The sequence below is a fragment of the Pseudorasbora parva genome, chromosome 3, assembly GCF_024679245.1.
Source record: "Pseudorasbora parva isolate DD20220531a chromosome 3, ASM2467924v1, whole genome shotgun sequence".
Taxonomy (NCBI): domain Eukaryota; kingdom Metazoa; phylum Chordata; class Actinopteri; order Cypriniformes; family Gobionidae; genus Pseudorasbora; species Pseudorasbora parva.
The window spans coordinates 40,552,012-40,569,687 of NC_090174.1; the positions used below are offsets into that span (position 1 = coordinate 40,552,012).

Here is a 17,676-nt window from a genome sequence, read left to right on the forward strand (position 1 = left end):
CATCACCACCACCAGAGGGCGCATGAGTTTCGCTTGTTGCTAAGCAGCGGACGCACATTCAATGCAACAGAAACACTTTACAGATGTTTCATTCAGTTACTTACCTCCACAATACTAATACAGGTAAGTTCTAGTACGTGTGATTGTCATTTTTTAGGATAAATACAAATTCTGTTCATCTTCCATCATATTGGAAGTTAAACAATTTGATTTTTGTTTTTCGTAATAAAATACTACTGTCACAGACATCTCAGTGCAGTCACAAACTGCTAACAACAATCCAACGTTACATCGAAACCGTAGCCTACTGTTCTTATGCACTTTATTCATTTTAAACAGGTACGTTGCTTCAACTGAGATGGCTGGCGTCAGAGAGCAGTTACTTTCCATTGAGGAGAAGTACAAACGTTTCAAGCAACAGCAATTTATATTTATAACAGCTCTTGAGCGGTCGAGGGAGCACGCCAGGGACAAAACTGAGCCTGTCTCCACCGTCGAACAGGTTATGATGCATGCATAGTTTCCAAGTAATAATAATAAAGTATGGTGAAACATTATTCAAATACTTCAAATACTATTAGCAATAACTACAAAATTCTTGGGCTCGATAAATCTCTTACGCCTTTAGTCTACAATCGTTCGGTCAAAAATACAGTAAGACAGAAATATTCGGACATTTTACTATTTAAAAAATAACTTTTCTGTTTTATATTCTATAAGTATTTTAATGACGGTACCAGCAGCATGATTCTCCAGAACTCATTCCAATATTATGATTTGGTGATCAAGAAACATTTATTTGTATGTTGGAATACGCAGTTGTGCTGGTCAATATGTTTGTGGCAACCGTGGCGCATTTCTTTTTCATCAGATGAATTTCTGATGAATAGAAAGTTTAAAATAACAGCTTTTATTTGAAATAAATGTTAAGTATTTACTTTCATTTCAATTTAATTCATCCTTGCTGAATAAAAATAGGAATTAAAAAAGTTACCCCAAAATTCTGAATGGTAGTGTAAGTTATTAGAATCACATTAAATCATGTTTTGACATTATTAACTGATGTTCTTCTGTAGGTCAAAATGTACATGAATCACCACTGCACCAATTCCACAGACAGACGCATCTTTTCGCTTTTTTTGGAAATTATCTCGGATCTTGGAGGCGTTTTAAAACATCTCGAGTCCTCACTGTCCAGCCAAAACAGTTCTTGTGAGGGCCTGGATACTTGTAGGGACCTCCTTGGCCCCAACAGCAACATCAGTCAGCTAAGGGCACAGTTAAGTGAAAGATAAATTATACAATTTATAACTAAATTGCCACCTAAATGATCTATTTACTTTAATTATAATTATAAATGATCTAATAACTTTAAATTTAGATCCAGGATAAGGATGCTAATCTTTTTTTCTTTATTGATTGAAACCACATGGTAATAAGAAGCTCAAGAGTCATTTTAACATTAAGAATATACACAATAAATCACCACCTATTACTTTTTTCCCCCGCTTCACAGCTACCCACACAATGAGATCAACCGGTTAAGCTGTGATGAAGCAAGGAATTTCTATGGTGGGATTGTTAGTGTGATTCCACTGGCTTTAGACCTCCTCACCCCCTACGGTCGAGGAGGTGCTCAATGGCTAACTCCAACTGCTACAGAAACATCTCAACAAACAGTGGCAAAGAATGTGGGGATGGTTGGAGACCTTGATATAGACACCAGTAAGAACCTGGGGAGACGTAAAAAAGGTACAGGAGGCTGGCATGCTGGAAAACCAGCCTGGAAGCCACCAGGAAACACAAGGAGATAAATAACACTTTTTTCAATACTTATGAATGTTTTTGCTGTGCGTTTTCACATAAAGTATTATATATAATTACCATTTTAAAATATTTGACTATGACAAAAAATATGCAAAACATATATTTTATTTTTGTTGACCATAGCAAGTAGAACACAAATCTGTTTTCTCAAATTCAAAATAGAGTCCCTGGTTACCCGTTACACCAATCACCATCTGATTGTACCATAGTTCAGATAACTTTCGACAAACGACTTCAGGTGACGGACAGGTTTCCTAATTTTTTTAAGTAAGGCATTTTGTGAAACAACAATGTTTGAGAGGACTTTTGGTATAAAAACAGAACGTAAAGTCTGAGTGACGGGGGGAACAAAGAACAAGCTGTGAGATCACACTCATAGTGAACTGTGATAAGAATAATCTGAACAGAAAGAAAAACAGAAAAAACAGCAGTGATTTCCATAGATTTCAATTCTCACTGTAAAATCTTTGATTCATTTCCCCAGCTGGCAGGCCAAAGCCAGCCTTTTATTTTCTTTGCAACAGCACTTCACATATTCCATTTATATCTTACACTGAAAACAAAACCCTGGGGCAAGTTTTTTTTAGAAAGAGAAGAGTATATTGCTCTGCTAGGGTTCAGCAATCTTAAGAGGGCCTGAATTTAAAAAAGAAGTGCTTTTACTTCAGCCAGCTGCAGCCCATTATGCAAAGCCTTTTCGCTAAAGATGGGGTCTGACCTGTGTAAAAACAACAAATGAAAGAAAAGAATAGAGGGATATAAGCCTTCTGGGCTTACAGTGAGCAGCTTCCTTTCAGAGATTAGTGTGTCGAAGTATTGCAGTGGCCACAATTAACACAAGTACATTCACCTGTCAGACACATCTTAGACCAAAAAGATATTTTCATTTCTTAATCGGCCTCAACTGGACAAATGCACCTACAGCAGCCTGGCCTGTGTTCTATAAGGCTCTGACGGTCCTGCAAAGCAGCAATCTAAATCGGTTTATTTTTCCCATCATTACTCATACCTTCGAGCTGGCATGAAGTGTTAGCTAAGAAGTATTGCACTGGTGACTGGGCGCTACAATCCCAGTGAGAACATTAATGCATAAAAATAAAATCTATTACTAGAAATACAACACAAGACTTGCTTATTCTCTATAGGCGAAGCGCACAAAGCACTGCTATGGCATTTACACACGACTTGCCTCAGCAATGAAATGTGATTTCTCATTCTACTTCACCTACGCCACATAGCTTTTTAGTTTTTCACATTTTTATCGGACTGATTGATAGTTGTTGTTTTTTTCAGAGACATGATCTATTTACAGTGCTCCGTTTGCAGTGATCACTCTGTATTGTGCAATTTTTGAGTCACATTAGTGGAAATTAATGATGCTAATTTCGCAGTGACTCAAAGGGGCATTTTGCATTGACAAATTTAGGAGGATTGGAAACTGGGCAAATACATGATTAAGTCAATACATTTGCTGGAAAGTACATTACAGAGGCCCAAATAACATCCAGCCACCAAGCAATATAATCACCACGGTTGCTTACTGAATGCCAATTTTAAAAAAACAAAACAAAAATATACTGAATTACAATTCATTTGTATTAGGAGATAAGTGAACCATTTTTTTGAAGACAAGATGTTCTCTTGCCACTGTGGTGACTATATGGCAACTGCCAAGCGACAGCCTTTTTTTGGCCATTTCATAGTAAATGAGTTTTTAAAATGAACTAAAACATTGCAAACCACTCTAACAAAAAGAGCGCTGCGTTCTAATACTGGGTCCAAAATTATCTTCTAACTGCGAACAATCATGTCAGCAGTGTACAATCAATGCTCATGGAGGGTCTCGTTGTAGTCCATGATTCGCAGATCCTGCTGCCTCCGCCGCTGAATATTATAGGCCCGAGGTCTGTCCATGGGCTGCAGGTCAGCCTGGTCAGTAGCCCCTTCAAGCTCCATGCTCTCTGTGGGGTCTGTGATTGGCTGAACCTTAAGATCCTTGGAAAGGCAGGTGAGGACAGCCGGCTCGCCTTCATAGTGGCTCTCACTCTTATTGCGAAACATCTCTCTGGCTCTCTTTCCTAAAAAGCTTCTGGTACTAGGGTAAGAGCCAACAGACAGCGGGGAGTCACAGGGGAGGGCAGGAAATGAACGGGTAAGGGCGGAAAGATCTTCTTCCTGGCTGCCATTAATGAATGCTGTGGGTGTTTGTGGAGACCCGGCAGATATTTCCCCATTGAAACACATATGTGTGCCTTCCTCTCTTTTTATTGGGTCGGCTGATAGAGATGGAGCAGATGGCCCTGAACGGTTGCCATTTGGCCTGAAACACAAATAATTTTTTTGTTTTATATTATGTCCTGAAAAGTCTAAAATGCATTACACACATTGTTTGCATTTGTAAATGAGTATGTTGAGGAGAAACATCTGTGCGTGACAATAATATAGAACACACCTCTGGTTGATAGGGCTGCTGGGCTCAGAAGTGGGCTCTGCTGGTGCATTAGTGTTTAGGTTTTTGAGCTCTATCTGGCTATAGAGTTCAAGCAGCTCAGATTGTAATGCCTGAGTGATGTTCTTCTGGGCCAAATACCGGTTTTCTGAAGCCTGTAGCTGCTCCCTACAGGAAAAAAAAACAGACAAGGATTAAATGAGTAAATCTTACAGTAAGAATTGGTTGAAGAGATGAACAGAACCTGATGATCCATATTCTAGAACAATAAAGCACCAGTTTATAAGATTTATCATTAACTCATCATTACATTACAGGGGTTCAAGAGCTGATGAAAAGCTAATAATCATAATGTAATATGTAATTTTTTAAAATTGAGATTTATACATCTGAAACCTGAATAAATAGCTTTCCATTGAAGTGTTTGTTAGGACAATATTGGGTCGAGATACAACTATTTGAAAATCTGAAGGTGCAAAAAAATATAAATTGGGAAAATAGCCTATAAAGTTGTCCAAATGAAGCAATGCATATTACTAATACACTATATTATTATAACCCTGACGTGGTCATACTCAATTCTAGTCAGGATATTAGTCTGAAACTGCTCCATTGGGCTGTGATTATGGGGCGTGTTTCAACTGAACCAGGAAAGACATCAATTGGATAGACCTACAACCAATCAGCGCAACGAAGCAACGCATAACGTTGGTTGTCAAATGTCAACAGAACTCAACTGCACTGTGTTGCCAAATCTGCGTTGTTTTTTTCGCGGGTTTTCCATTTCCGTGGGTTGAAGCAACCTGAATTATGTGACATATAGACCCAGTAATGCAAATTTTAGCAGGCAACCTTGCCAAAATAACACACATTGGCATCCAGGCTATATTATTATATAATTAAATATACAATACCCTGTGTTTGGCCATATAAATAAGATTGAGATTCAGACTGTGGACTGCTGAATTTTTGGGGGCAAAACAATTATTTAAAAAAAATCAACACTACAAGACTACAAACACAGAGATAACCACATACGTGGCTTGGCTTTTAACATTCTCCAGCAGTTTCTTTTGCTCTCGGATGACTTGCTCTTTCTTGGCGAGTTGCGTCTCCAGGTCTGTGATGCGCTGTTGGGCAGTATCAAGTCTTTGACTTTGCTGTAGAGAACTCTGCATCAAACGCTCAACCTCACGCAGCGAAGACCCCTGTAGCATATTCAGCTCCTAAAAGTCACAAAAAGATCAAGTCTGAGTTGATCTTAACAGACCAAAGTCATTTTCAAGTTCAATGGTTTAAAGCTCTTATGAATGGGTGTTAATGTCTTGATATCAATAGCTATAACTAATATGTTTTATTATATATATTATATTACATAACTATTATATAATAACTATAAGCACTATTTCCATGGATTGCTGTATAACAATGTCATATCTGGGAAACTGGTGATCTGCTGTTACAGCAATGATGTGATCCAAGTCATCAATAGTTAATAATCATGACTACCTTGCTAGCCTCAGGCCCCAAGCGGTCGATTTCATCCACACATAACTTGTTGGCTTCACCCAAAAGCAGCAGCTGCTTGTTCAGGAAAGCCATCTGCTGCTCCATGTTTTCACTATTGTTTAGCTGATGTTGGATTATTTAGGAACACAAATCAAAATTAAACCATCAATAAATATGGACATTCTTGCACTGTAATGGATAATGTTTTAGGACCCACTTTATATTAGGTGGCCATAACTACTACGTACTAACATTTTAATTAATCATTTGATACAATGCATTTATTGTGTACATACACGTTTTGACATTGTACTTACATTTTAAAAATACCTGCATGTAATTAAATCTGTAATTAATTTATGTAGTACATTTGTAATTAACTACATGGCACTTCCCTTACACCTAACCCTCCCCCTAAACTTACCCATCCCACCACACCTGTCCCTAACTCTACCCGTATCCCACCTCATAATCAGAAAAAGTGCTTTGCAATACAATTTGAACACAGTAAGTACATTGTACTTATTTTTTTGATGCAAGTACATAGTACTTAAGGCCACCTAATATGAAGTGGGGCCGTGTTTTATATCACAAACATGTCTAACCTTGATGGACAGCTGGGTGATCATGTGTCCCATATTACACACTTTGTTATTGGCTTTCTGCAGCTCTGCCTCCATTTCTCCAACCTTCTTCTGGTTCTCCAGCAAATCACTCTGTAAATTATGCCACATAAAACAATTAGGTTTAACACAAATTTCACACATTGTCTGCTACATTCCAGCAACAAAATGGTAAACAGACAATTATAGTTGCTGTATTATGAGTGAACAAGTGTAACCATGTAATTATTCATGTCCTATAACCCTATGATCACCTTTAGCTCTTGCATCTTTGAGTAGTAGTCATTCCGCTCTTTTTGTAGCTGCTGGATTTGAGTCTGCAATTGATTCACAAGAGCCTCTCTGTCTTCCAGTACCCGTCTAGAGCGCCGCTGCTCCTCCTGCAGACTTACCTGCACAGTTTTGATCTCAATTTCCTGAAGTTTGAGTTGGGTTTTCTGTAACACACACACACAAAAACCATACTACATAAAACATGAAATACATACAACATAAAATGCTGATATTAACAACAAAAATTCTAACAACCAGCAGATTAAAAAAAACAAATTCACAGCATCTGTGCAGATATTTGTGAAGCCTGTCCAACTTTTGAGAGGCTTTATCATTGTAATGTCACCAGTTATGACAAGATCTGAAGACTTTTCACATTTTCTGCACTGAAACATTTACAGAATTTCTCTGAATGTATTTGGTCAGGTGTGATCAATGGAGCTAAAAGTATAATTTAATAAGTAAGCAAAGAATGTAGAACTCAATGACTGAGAGGCTTTTGAATTTTTATGCAGAATTTTGCACAGGCCTGGGTAATTATTTTAATTTATTACCATTGAGTTGTTTTGCTCTTCCAGTGCAGTCGTGTTGACAATACGGCCAAACAGACGGCGGTTACGTAGCGCGTGTTGCTCTCTCTTATGTCTCTCATACAGCAGCTGATTATGCAGCAATAGCAGCTGACTGCGCAACATCCCCAGCTCATCTGATGATGTAGACACAGGACCTGAAAAATAAATTGTAGTCAGTAAAAAAAAAAAAACAACAACAGAAAAATACAAACATCGCATTAGGACTGCAAATTGCAAACGGACATTGCAATATTTTGGGGGTTTGCCATATATACTGCGATTAGTGCTGTCAATCAATAAAAAATTAACTAAAATGCAACTTTTTCTGTAATTACGATTAAATCGCACCTAACATTAAAGTTATTAAAGGTTTAGTTCACCCAAAAATTAAAATTATGTCGTTAATTATTCTCCCTCATGTTTCAAATCCGTAAGACCTTCGTTCATCTTCAAAACACAGATAAAGATATTTTTGATGAAATCCAAGAGCCAGTACCGCCACTGGCCGCCTTGATGCCCTACGAATCATTACTTTATGATGCCCGTGGATTCCAGATTTGTTGTTTGGGGGGTGGGTGGGGTTGTGCTGAGAGAAAATTATCGTGGTGCCCCCCCTCAGGACTTGGTGCCCTACGCGCAGCACGTGGTGGGAGCGGTGGCACTGCCAAGAGCTCTCTGACCCCTCCATAGACAACTATGTAATGAACACTTTCAAGGTCCAGAAAAGTAGAAAATACATCGTTAAAATAGTCCATGGGACTAAAATGGTACCTTAAAGGTCCCATGGCATGGATATTTTTATTATTATTTTATAATGTTTCCTTTTTTTTAAATTATGTTGTTATTATGGTTTTTACATCCAAAAGCGGCGTGGTTTAGTCAGGTACAAGCAGCAGCTGCAGCACTGCCAGTCCACAGACGGAGAGCTGGGGAACGATTACTGAGAAAGTGTTATTGTAACGAGTCGGAAAGCGCGAGTTTATTTTGTTTGTATCTGAGAGCTCTGAATAAACACGAGTGAACTTTGCAACATTAGGCAATTTCTCTCACAAAATGCTTTCACCACAACTAACACGACATCGACATGAATGCACTAAGAGCTTCTCTTGAGCAGCTTAACAGCAGTTTGGTAAAGTGTGCACTGCAGATATACGCGTGATTGACAGATCCAAACATTATAAAGTGTTCTTTGATCACTCTCTGTAGTTTAATCATTTAAATAACAGATTTGTTTCATGCTACTAACAGAAACAATGTGAAATTGAACGTTTTAGTCACTGGCTTGATTCACTGATGCATCAAGACGGCCAGCGGCAGGACTGACAGTATTAAACGATTTAGAAAGAAAGTCTGTGTGAACTTGAATGATTATCTACACATAAGAAATCACTGATCCCAGATCAGGCATTAATGAACACTGTTATTCACTGTTTGAATCCATATGGTAAAGCCTGTGCTGACATCACGACTGATAAACTGAATCCATGCTCTACTAATTCACTGGACAGGTAAAGCTAGGGGAACTCATATTAATGTTGAAAAACCTCATAAAATTAAAATTTCATGCCATGGGACCTTTAATTTTATGAAGCGACAAGAATACTTTTTATGTGCAAAAAACAAAACAAAAATAGCGACTTTATTCAACAAGCTCTCGGATTTCATCAAAAAATATTTTAATTTGTTTTCCGAAGACAAACAAATGTCTTACGGGTTTGGAATGACATGAGGGAGGGTAATTAATAACAATTTTCATTTTTGGATCGAACTAACCCTTTAATATATTATATTGTAATAATTTCACATTTAATCTCCAAATAATGTAGAAACAACAAAGACAGTAGCCTATTTTTTAAATATTTGTTTAATGGGATCTTTTTATTAAAGAAGATGACCAGCATCACATACCAATACTGCTACTGTTGTCTCCATGATAATTTTATTTTGTCCCATTTAACCTTGTAAACAGTGCTTTAAGATTTTCAGGTAGGTCTAAAAGGTAGTATATATACAGAAATTAAATAAAGTTAACAAACACGTCAGAATAAATTATAAATTAAATATAGAATAATCCTTATTAAAGCTACAAAAGTTTTTTCTAAGTTATATAGTTTTAAAAGTAGAGAAGTGATTTTTTCTTTCTCTTGTTCTTTGATTATCCTTAATGAAAGACAGCAGTGGGTTTATTATGATCATATAAATGTACTGCTAGCCAAGTCAAAGGATGGCGGTAAAAACAGATGCTGCGTTAATTGCAATAAATCTGACAGCACTAACAACAGCTCAAATCTGACAGTGCAAACAAACAAATATCTATATACAGTACATCACATTTTTATTTAAATATTTCACAAAGCTCTACATAGCTGATTAGGACCACCACAGAGCCATTTCTAATGATTTGATAGTGAACTACAGAGAAGACAGAAGAAGAATCTGAAAAGAAATAAAAGTATTTGTATTTGAAGGAAAGTGGCAGGAAAACAAACACAGGAGCAGTTGTTGGAGGAAAGCTGGAGGACATAATCGTCTTGAGCACGGAGAACCTATAAATTAGTAAAATTACTAAATACCTTTTCCTTTATTGCTATGCTGTTTACCTCCAGAGTGTTGGTCTGCTGATTGACTTTGAGAGGACAGAGTTCTGTAAGGAAGCAAACAGACACCATTCCATCACATTTCCTCTAAAACCTTTTCACTAGTCATAATGGAAGTCAGAAGAACGGAAGCATACCTCTTCAGCACTTTCTCATGAGTGTCGTGACCCTGCTGAATAACACGGTCCAACACCTCCAGAGGGGAGGTGGCAGAAAGATCCTCCCCCTCCAGCTCCTCTCGGTCCTCCTTTTCTCCTTCAGCCCTCTGAAAGGCCTCTGCTGTCTTTCTCTCCAAAAACAGAGATGCCACCTTAGGCAGGGCAAGGTCAAAGAGTGGCTCATAAGGCATGGATTCCTTCGTCAGATCAGACATAGAAAATGTACTGCTCTTCCCGTTCTCGATAGGGGTGAAAGCAGGCCAGAGGGACCAGGAAGATTGCTGCTCTCCTCCTTTGGCAGAGCATTCAACCCTGTCTGGCGTGGACACTAAATTCTGCTCATGGCTGGGGTGAGATGAGAGAAGGGTGTCCAAGGAGCCGGAAAAAGTGCAATCCAGGCCTGGTCTCATTCCAAAGTCCAGTCTCCTCTGGGTCAGACTCAAAATCTCCTCATTGATGGTATCTAGAAAGAAAATGTTGGTGAGAGCAGAGCTCATTGAAAATGAAAGGATGTTTTAAAACACTTGAAAAGCTGAGGCACGCAATGTTCTGCATGATGCAACCACTCTCACCATCCTCTCCTTCCCCGTCTGTCCTTTTGACAATGTCAGAGAACTGTGCCAATGACACTGGACTCTTAGCATCAAACACCCCTCCTAAAAGTGGCAAAGAGCAAAGAATATTAATTAGTGTCACTTACTCAATGAAATGACACTGTATAAATCTCAGTAAATATTCTCACCGTTGTTATTAGTACTTCTGGGTGTGACATTTTTCAGCTCTTTGCCCATCTGAATCACCTGAGCATTTTTAGACAGAAAAGCATTAATGAAAACATGTTCATGGATCTTTTCTCTTACTGAGTTTAATAAGAAACAAAGCAAATGCTTTATACAATGTACCTTAGCCTGAGAACTGCTGGTATTTTGGGCAGGTTGCCCTATGTCCTCTGAAAGTGATGGGAGAGGAGATGACCCTGAAGGCGTGGAGGGAGATAGGGCCAATTTTCCATCCCCTGTAACAAAAATAACCCCTGAAGCCATCTGAAACACCAAACAAGCAAACAGAACCAGTCTGATTTATAGATAAGAATGGATTTTGCTGACCTGGAGTACTGGGTATCCGTCCTGAGAGGTGGGAGGCACTATGTGAGACATCAGAAACTGTGGTGGGGGACATTCCTCTAGAGCTGGGAGGGGTGGTCATCCCACACATTGAGGAAGGGCTCCACATCTCCTCCTTCGTCCCTGACGAGTTCATCTCATCACTCTGTTGATGGACCAACCACACATTCATGCAGTAATGGATCACATTAGTGCAAATCGATTTTTAAAGGCTTGTTTTGACTTTGATCAATTTGGATAATTATTTACAAGAGGAGGGAGATACAGTGTTCTGTCAAAATGCCCTTCTTGCAGAGTATTTACATAAAAACAGTCAGTTATGACTTAGTTACTTCAGCGAATAGCATATGGCTTTCATATGGAGATCGCACTCACAGCTTAGCTCGCAGCTGCAGGCATTCATGTAACAAAGCGCCCGGCAGAGTAGAGTGTTTCAACTTCTCAAATTAATTCCTACATAAGATAATCTTCCAAAGGCATGAACTGAAAACACGGCAGACTGAACACACGCTGTGAATGTATGCCACGAGCGCTGATGCGTTTACCTCAGCTCTCAACACGAGAGCTCATTCATCACGATGAATGTAATCTGACTCCTGCAGCGTTTGTGCCATGACACTCGCTCGGCGACTCACTCATTATATTGAACAGAAACGTTCAGTTTTTAATTGTAGTGTCTGTTCTCCGAACTTTCAGCACCTTTAAAGCACACTTTAATAAGTACTTAATTCGTTTTTCTATTGTATTTATTTGTCATATTGCTTGTATTGACATTATTTGATCTTATTTTATCACTAACCGTTCACTTGCCTTCAATATGCTTGAGAACCTTAACTTCTTACTGTACATTACATGGGTCAGTATTCATTATAACCTTATTTCCAAAATTTCTAAATGGGGGTGGTAATTTCTAAACTTATTAAAAAAGTCTCATAAGGTAATATATGATATTGGTCAGATTGTCTATACATTTTTGGATCAATTATTGGCGGATGCTTACTTGATGGTTGGGGGCCTGTGCGCTGGAACCTGAGTCTGGGGTTACAGTGAGATAAGGTAGTGACAGAGAAAGAGACTGACGAACAGCAGCCATCGGTGCGACAGATGTGATTTCTATTAGGAGAAAAGAAGGCAAGATTTAAAATCTGTATTCTCGCAGGAAAAATTTGAATTTGAATTTGAATTGTAGTAATTATTAAATACACAAAAATTATTGTTAAATAGAGATTAATGAAGAGATGATAATAAAAGAGCCTCTATTAAGGTTTAGTTGATGTGTACACACACTGATGATCCAAAACATTATGACCATTCACAGGTGAAGTGAAAAATATCATCCAATCAACCCAAGGTCTGGGTTGATTGGATGATAAGAGAACAATCAGTACTCCTATTCAATGTGTTGAATGCAGGTGAGCTAATGTGCAAATAAAACCATCAGAGCGACTTTGACAAGGGTCAGATTGTTATATGCAGACAAATGGGTCATAGTATATCTGAAACACCAATACTTGTGGGTGGCTCCAGGCCAGCAGCGGTGAGAATCTACTGACAGAGTAAAGTGATGGCACTAGGATGTGCTGTGGGATGACAAATTGAGTGTGATGCTCTGGGAAATTTTCTGATGGGAAGCCCTGGGTCCAGCCATTCACATGGATGTAACTCTGACACTTGCCACCTACCCAAACATTGCAAACTAAGTACACCCCTTCAAGGTAATAATGTTCACTGGTGAGTTTCCTCTTTCCACAGGATAATACACTCTGCCACACTGCACACATTGTTCAGGAATGGTTTGAAGAACATGCAGTGTTCACGGTGTTGCCCGGGCTTCCAAATTCTCCAGATCTCAATCTGATTGGGCATCTATGGGATGTGCTGGATCAATAAGTCCGATCAACTACACCTCCACCTCGCAACTTACGGGACTTGAAGGATCTGCTGCTAATGTCTTGGTGCCAGATAGCACAGCACACCTTCAGGGAATCTTGTAGAATCTACGGTTCGTTTTGGTCTGCTGTTTGATGGCACAGGATGGACCAATAGTATATTAGGTCATAATGTTTTAGCTCATAGGTGTATTTGCTTTGATAATTGTATTTTTTATGAAAAAGATGGGGTGGATAACCGTTGCTCTTTATTTGTGTTGAAGGCCTGTATGCGGAAATACCCTTTTTTAAATACAATTTTAGATTAGCAAGATCTACACGAAAGAACAACACGGGACTTTACTGAATTAATATCAGAAAAGTGCACTGCATATAATATGTCATTTTACCATGGATACTGAGCTCTGAGTTTGATCGGCTATGGTCTACAGGGCGCCGTGGTATGTGATCTGACAGAGAGGAGTATCCCTCTTCAGATGATGCCTCCTTAGAATCCAGCGAAATTTTGGCACATTCAATCACAATATCATGTGGCTCAAATCTCTTCCATCTACACAAAATTAAAAACAGTTAAGTAAGAACAATCACATTATAATATTAAAAAAAAAACATTATTTCTTTTTACACACCTAATTGGATCAACCTCATAGTCTTTGGTTCCAGTGATGAGCTCAGGATGTATCCGTACATGCACTAACATGGGCTGACATTAAAAAAACAGAAAATTATAGAACAGGTTTTTGTAATAGTAAAAATTATTTTGACACTTACATTAAGTGACAATTCTTTAAAAAAATGTGTGGCACAAGAGATAAATCTCACCTTCACCACTTCCTCAAATGTGTCAACATTTTCTTTCATACTGTAATGGGCACGTAAATATGAAACAAAGTTACAAGGATACATCCCATATAAACGATGAAAAAGCGAGTACACGCTGGCATGTAGATGGACTGCAAACAATCCCTGAGCACCTACAGGACACATCCATAGAAAGAATACATTTACACCAAGTTATGTTTCTATCATCTAAACATAGCACTTTCAAGATATGACAAAAATAATTACAAAAGACAATTTTGTTTGTAATGTTTATGCCAGAGTACCTGGGTGACGTTGGTTCCATGCAGCAAGCCGTCCAAAGATATCAAAGTACTCGCACAGAAGATGTTTGTTGGTTTGAGGAATCATGGGTAGAAGAGTGATCAAGACCAGCACACCAGTTATGAGGACTACTACATCTGAATCAGTCTGGAAGTAGAAATTAAAAAATTGTTAACTACTACCAATACCATTCAAAAGTTTATACTCCATAGGATTTTTATTTATTTTATTTAAAATATTTGACAAAATATTCCTTTTTCTTTTGAACTTTTTATTCATCAGAGAATCCTAAACAAAACATTCAGTTTCTACAAAATATAGAAGCAGCACAACTGTTTGAAGTCAAATTTATGCTCTGTTTCCAACAGATTATCTGGATGCTCAATATTGATTGGGTGAATGCCAATTTTAAACAGCTTATTGCACACAAGGTAAACACCGTTCTAAACTAATGCATTGTTTGTGAACATCACGTGCAGATGGCACACACACAAAACATTCAGTATGCAGAAATGTATAGCACTGTTTTGTGATTTCTCAATAAAAGAACGAGAAACTGAAATGTCCTAGCATGAATTTCTTAGTAACTAAAACCCACAGCTTCACTATTAGTAGAGAGATGGTAGCAGGTAGAATTAATTCACACACGCAATTGCTCTCACACTAATGTGCTACTTTATCTGTATCTGGTTTAGAACGAGCAGAAATCTGTGAGAAATATAACGACCCAAAGACAAAATAACTGATAAAAAATAATGTTATATAGAAGCAATAGCCTTGCGGGCAGTGCTGTCATATGTCATCACTGTACACAAGACAACCCACGTTTGAATCTCAGATTGAGGTTCAGGCTTATTTGTTTATTAATTACATTATCATGGACTAGTCGACTTGACTTTAAAGGGGTGGTTGGTTGCATGCGATTTAAGTTTTTTAACTTTAGTTAGTGTGTAATGTTGCTGCTTGAGCATAAACAGTATCTGCAAAGTTACAGCACTGAAAGTTCAACGCAAACAGAGATATTGTTAAAGTCTTTTAAAGTTATGGCAGTTTACTGCCTACAAAAACGGCCGGTTTGGACTACAACAAGCTTATTCCAGGGTTAGTGACATCATAAACCCTTCCTATTAACATAAAAACTGCCCCAGATGTGACTTTTGCCCAAATGGTAAGGGGCGTGGTGTTTCTGGACAACCTATGCTTGGTAGTTCAGCCAATAAAAATACATGAAACTACATTTGACCATCTAACCAATCTAAGACCATTTTAGTACAGTGAACTCATTGTCATGTTCAAGAAACCAATTTTAAATGATTTGAGCTTTGTGACATGTTGCATTGTCCGGCTGGAAGCAGCCATCAGAGGATTGGTACATGGTGCTCATAAAGGGATGGGCATGGTCAGAAACAATGCTCAGGTAGGCAGTGGCATTTAAACAATGCCCAATTGGCACTAAGAGGCCTAAAGTGTGCCAAGAAAACATCCCCACACCATTACACAACCACCACCAGCCTGCACAGCGGTAACAAGGCATGATGAATCCATGTTCTCAGTGGCCCTCATTTATCAATCTTGCGTAGAAACGGGCGTATATGTTGGCGTAAGATTATAGCCTAGAAATCTAGACGCTCCCTAGCGGCAGCAGATCTAATCTGCCCGCAAGTGTCGTCTAGACAAACTCTGGTCGGGCCAATTACATTGGCCCTCATTTATCAAAAGTGTGTACACAAAATTTCCAGCGTACACCTTGCGTACACCCAAACCCACTGTGACTTTGAGATTTATCAATATGTACGTTGGCGTACGGCACGCTCAAATCCTACGCCAGCTCAGGAGGTGGAATACGCACGTTTGAGTTAGTGGGAAAATGCGCAGAAAAACAATTCCTAACACCACAAAACGCACTGACAAGATATGCTATATTATGACCCACTGTTAAAAACCACAACAACAACATTCAGTGTTTATTTTTGTGCAACATGAACGTCAATGTTTAATTTGTGTGACTTTACCAAAGCGTTTGATTTGTAGGCATATGTATTCCTCCAGTCGCGAGCCTGTGCGCGCTTTATCAGACGTTTCAGGCCCGCCTGGCCCGGCAGCTGCGCACGGACTGGGACTAAAATAATTCAGACTGACAAAATAATAAAAATGACCTTCTTCTTTTAAATAATAATAAAAATCAATAAAAACATAAAATAAGCGTCATTAAGAATAATAATAAGAATAATAATAATAAGAAGAAGAAGGATCTTACAAATTGTCTTGTAATTATTAATGTGAATGATTGGTACTCCACATCACATCATCATCACTGTTGTACACCCCAATACATGCCGTGATACGAAATTAAATGCTAATTGTTTCAAAACGTGCTGTAAAATAATGCATTGTGATGGTAATTTATCATCCAAACAGCTATTTAAACTGCTGGGGTGCGCTTCTCAACCCCCACACTATTAACAGTACTCGTAATTTGGGTCCATATTTTGTTTTTGTGGGTGCCTTTATTCCCACTCTTTATACTCTTAAATAAAACAATTTCGTTTTTTTTCCACTTCCCTGGTGATGGTCTCGATGGCGCGCGTCTCAATCATCTCACTAGTTCAGTAGTCAGAGCACTGATCAAGGAGTCAGCCCGTTGACTTATGTCCTAATCAATGCCCTGACTAGTGGACTAGTGAGATGATTGAGCGCGCCCGATCTCCACGTCGGAGAAGTTTCGCTTCTTTGCCGTCTTCCGTGTGTCCATGGGGTAAAATGAGGGCGTGCGGGAGGCGGAGACTTGAATATATAGGGGCGTGTTATTCTAATGATGATCGTTTTCAGCCGCGGGATTTATCAAGGGCAAGTATTGCGTACACCTGAATTGCAGAGGTGCGCACAGTTTCATAAATCAGGCGGTGAGAGGAGTGTAAGCATAATCTTACGCCAACATATACACCCGTTTCTATGCAAGATTGATAAATGAGGGCCATTGTGTATAGAGTCGGTGGGCAAAGCTTAACATAATGACGACAGCCGAGTTGCTTGCGTGCTTCTAGTAAACACAGAAACGAACAGCGAACAGCGGTCTTTTGAATCAGCTTTGACCGTGACTCTGGAAGACTTGGAGTTAAGCTTTTCTCTGAGAAAAGAACAAAGAACGGCACTAAAGTCATTCTTAAAAAGGAAAGATGTGTTCGGAGTTTTGCCGACTGGATATGGCGAATGTTTAATCTATCAACGAGCTCCGCTTCACCTTCGTTGCTCTGGTTGGTTGTAGCGCTATCCTATCACGTGCAGATAGTTTAAAAGACAACCGTTTATCCCACCCCCGTTTATCCCACTCTTCTATCAGCTTGAATCAGTCGGCTCATTCTCCTGACATCTAGATCTACATCAACAAGGCATTTTTGCCCACAGGGCTGCTACATACTGGATTTTTTCCATACTGGATTTTTTTGTAAACCCTAGAAATGGTTGGGCATGAAAATCCCAGTAACTGAGCAGATTGTGAAATACTCAGACCGGCCCGTCTGGCACCAACAACCATGCCACACTCAAAATGG

The 17,676-nt window shown here is 38.9% G+C and overlaps 2 protein-coding genes across 4 annotated transcripts in view; one reads left to right on the forward strand and one right to left on the reverse strand.

Annotated features, from left to right (window-relative positions):
- The first annotated feature begins 24 nt into the window (after positions 1–24).
- Positions 25–2,672, forward strand: spaca9 (sperm acrosome associated 9). Its single transcript, XM_067438861.1, has 4 exons — positions 25–123; positions 340–502; positions 1,077–1,279; positions 1,517–2,672. Exons 2-4 carry the CDS (start codon positions 359–361, stop codon positions 1,812–1,814), a joined length of 645 nt encoding a protein of 214 aa, XP_067294962.1. The 5' UTR covers positions 25–123; positions 340–358; the 3' UTR covers positions 1,815–2,672.
- Positions 1,915–17,676, reverse strand: part of tsc1a (TSC complex subunit 1a) — a 19,966-nt gene continuing 4,204 nt past the window's right edge. For 2 of the 3 annotated variants that reach the window (XM_067438857.1, XM_067438858.1), the window contains exons 5-22: positions 14,128–14,272; positions 13,844–13,995; positions 13,651–13,724; positions 13,411–13,571; positions 12,133–12,245; positions 11,115–11,277; positions 10,911–11,023; positions 10,751–10,808; positions 10,581–10,664; positions 9,988–10,471; positions 9,827–9,897; positions 7,236–7,408; positions 6,663–6,845; positions 6,391–6,501; positions 5,786–5,908; positions 5,315–5,502; positions 4,280–4,444; positions 1,915–4,147 (exon numbers count right to left, since the gene is read on the reverse strand). In XM_067438857.1, coding sequence (XP_067294958.1) covers positions 3,652–4,147; positions 4,280–4,444; positions 5,315–5,502; positions 5,786–5,908; positions 6,391–6,501; positions 6,663–6,845; positions 7,236–7,408; positions 9,827–9,897; positions 9,988–10,471; positions 10,581–10,664; positions 10,751–10,808; positions 10,911–11,023; positions 11,115–11,277; positions 12,133–12,245; positions 13,411–13,571; positions 13,651–13,724; positions 13,844–13,995; positions 14,128–14,272 — 3,057 coding nt within the window. In that variant the 3' untranslated portion in view covers positions 1,915–3,651. The remainder of the gene's footprint in view (positions 4,148–4,279; positions 4,445–5,314; positions 5,503–5,785; positions 5,909–6,390; positions 6,502–6,662; positions 6,846–7,235; positions 7,409–9,826; positions 9,898–9,987; positions 10,472–10,580; positions 10,665–10,750; positions 10,809–10,910; positions 11,024–11,114; positions 11,278–12,132; positions 12,246–13,410; positions 13,572–13,650; positions 13,725–13,843; positions 13,996–14,127; positions 14,273–17,676) is intronic. The other variant, XM_067438859.1, reaches the window with a different exon arrangement.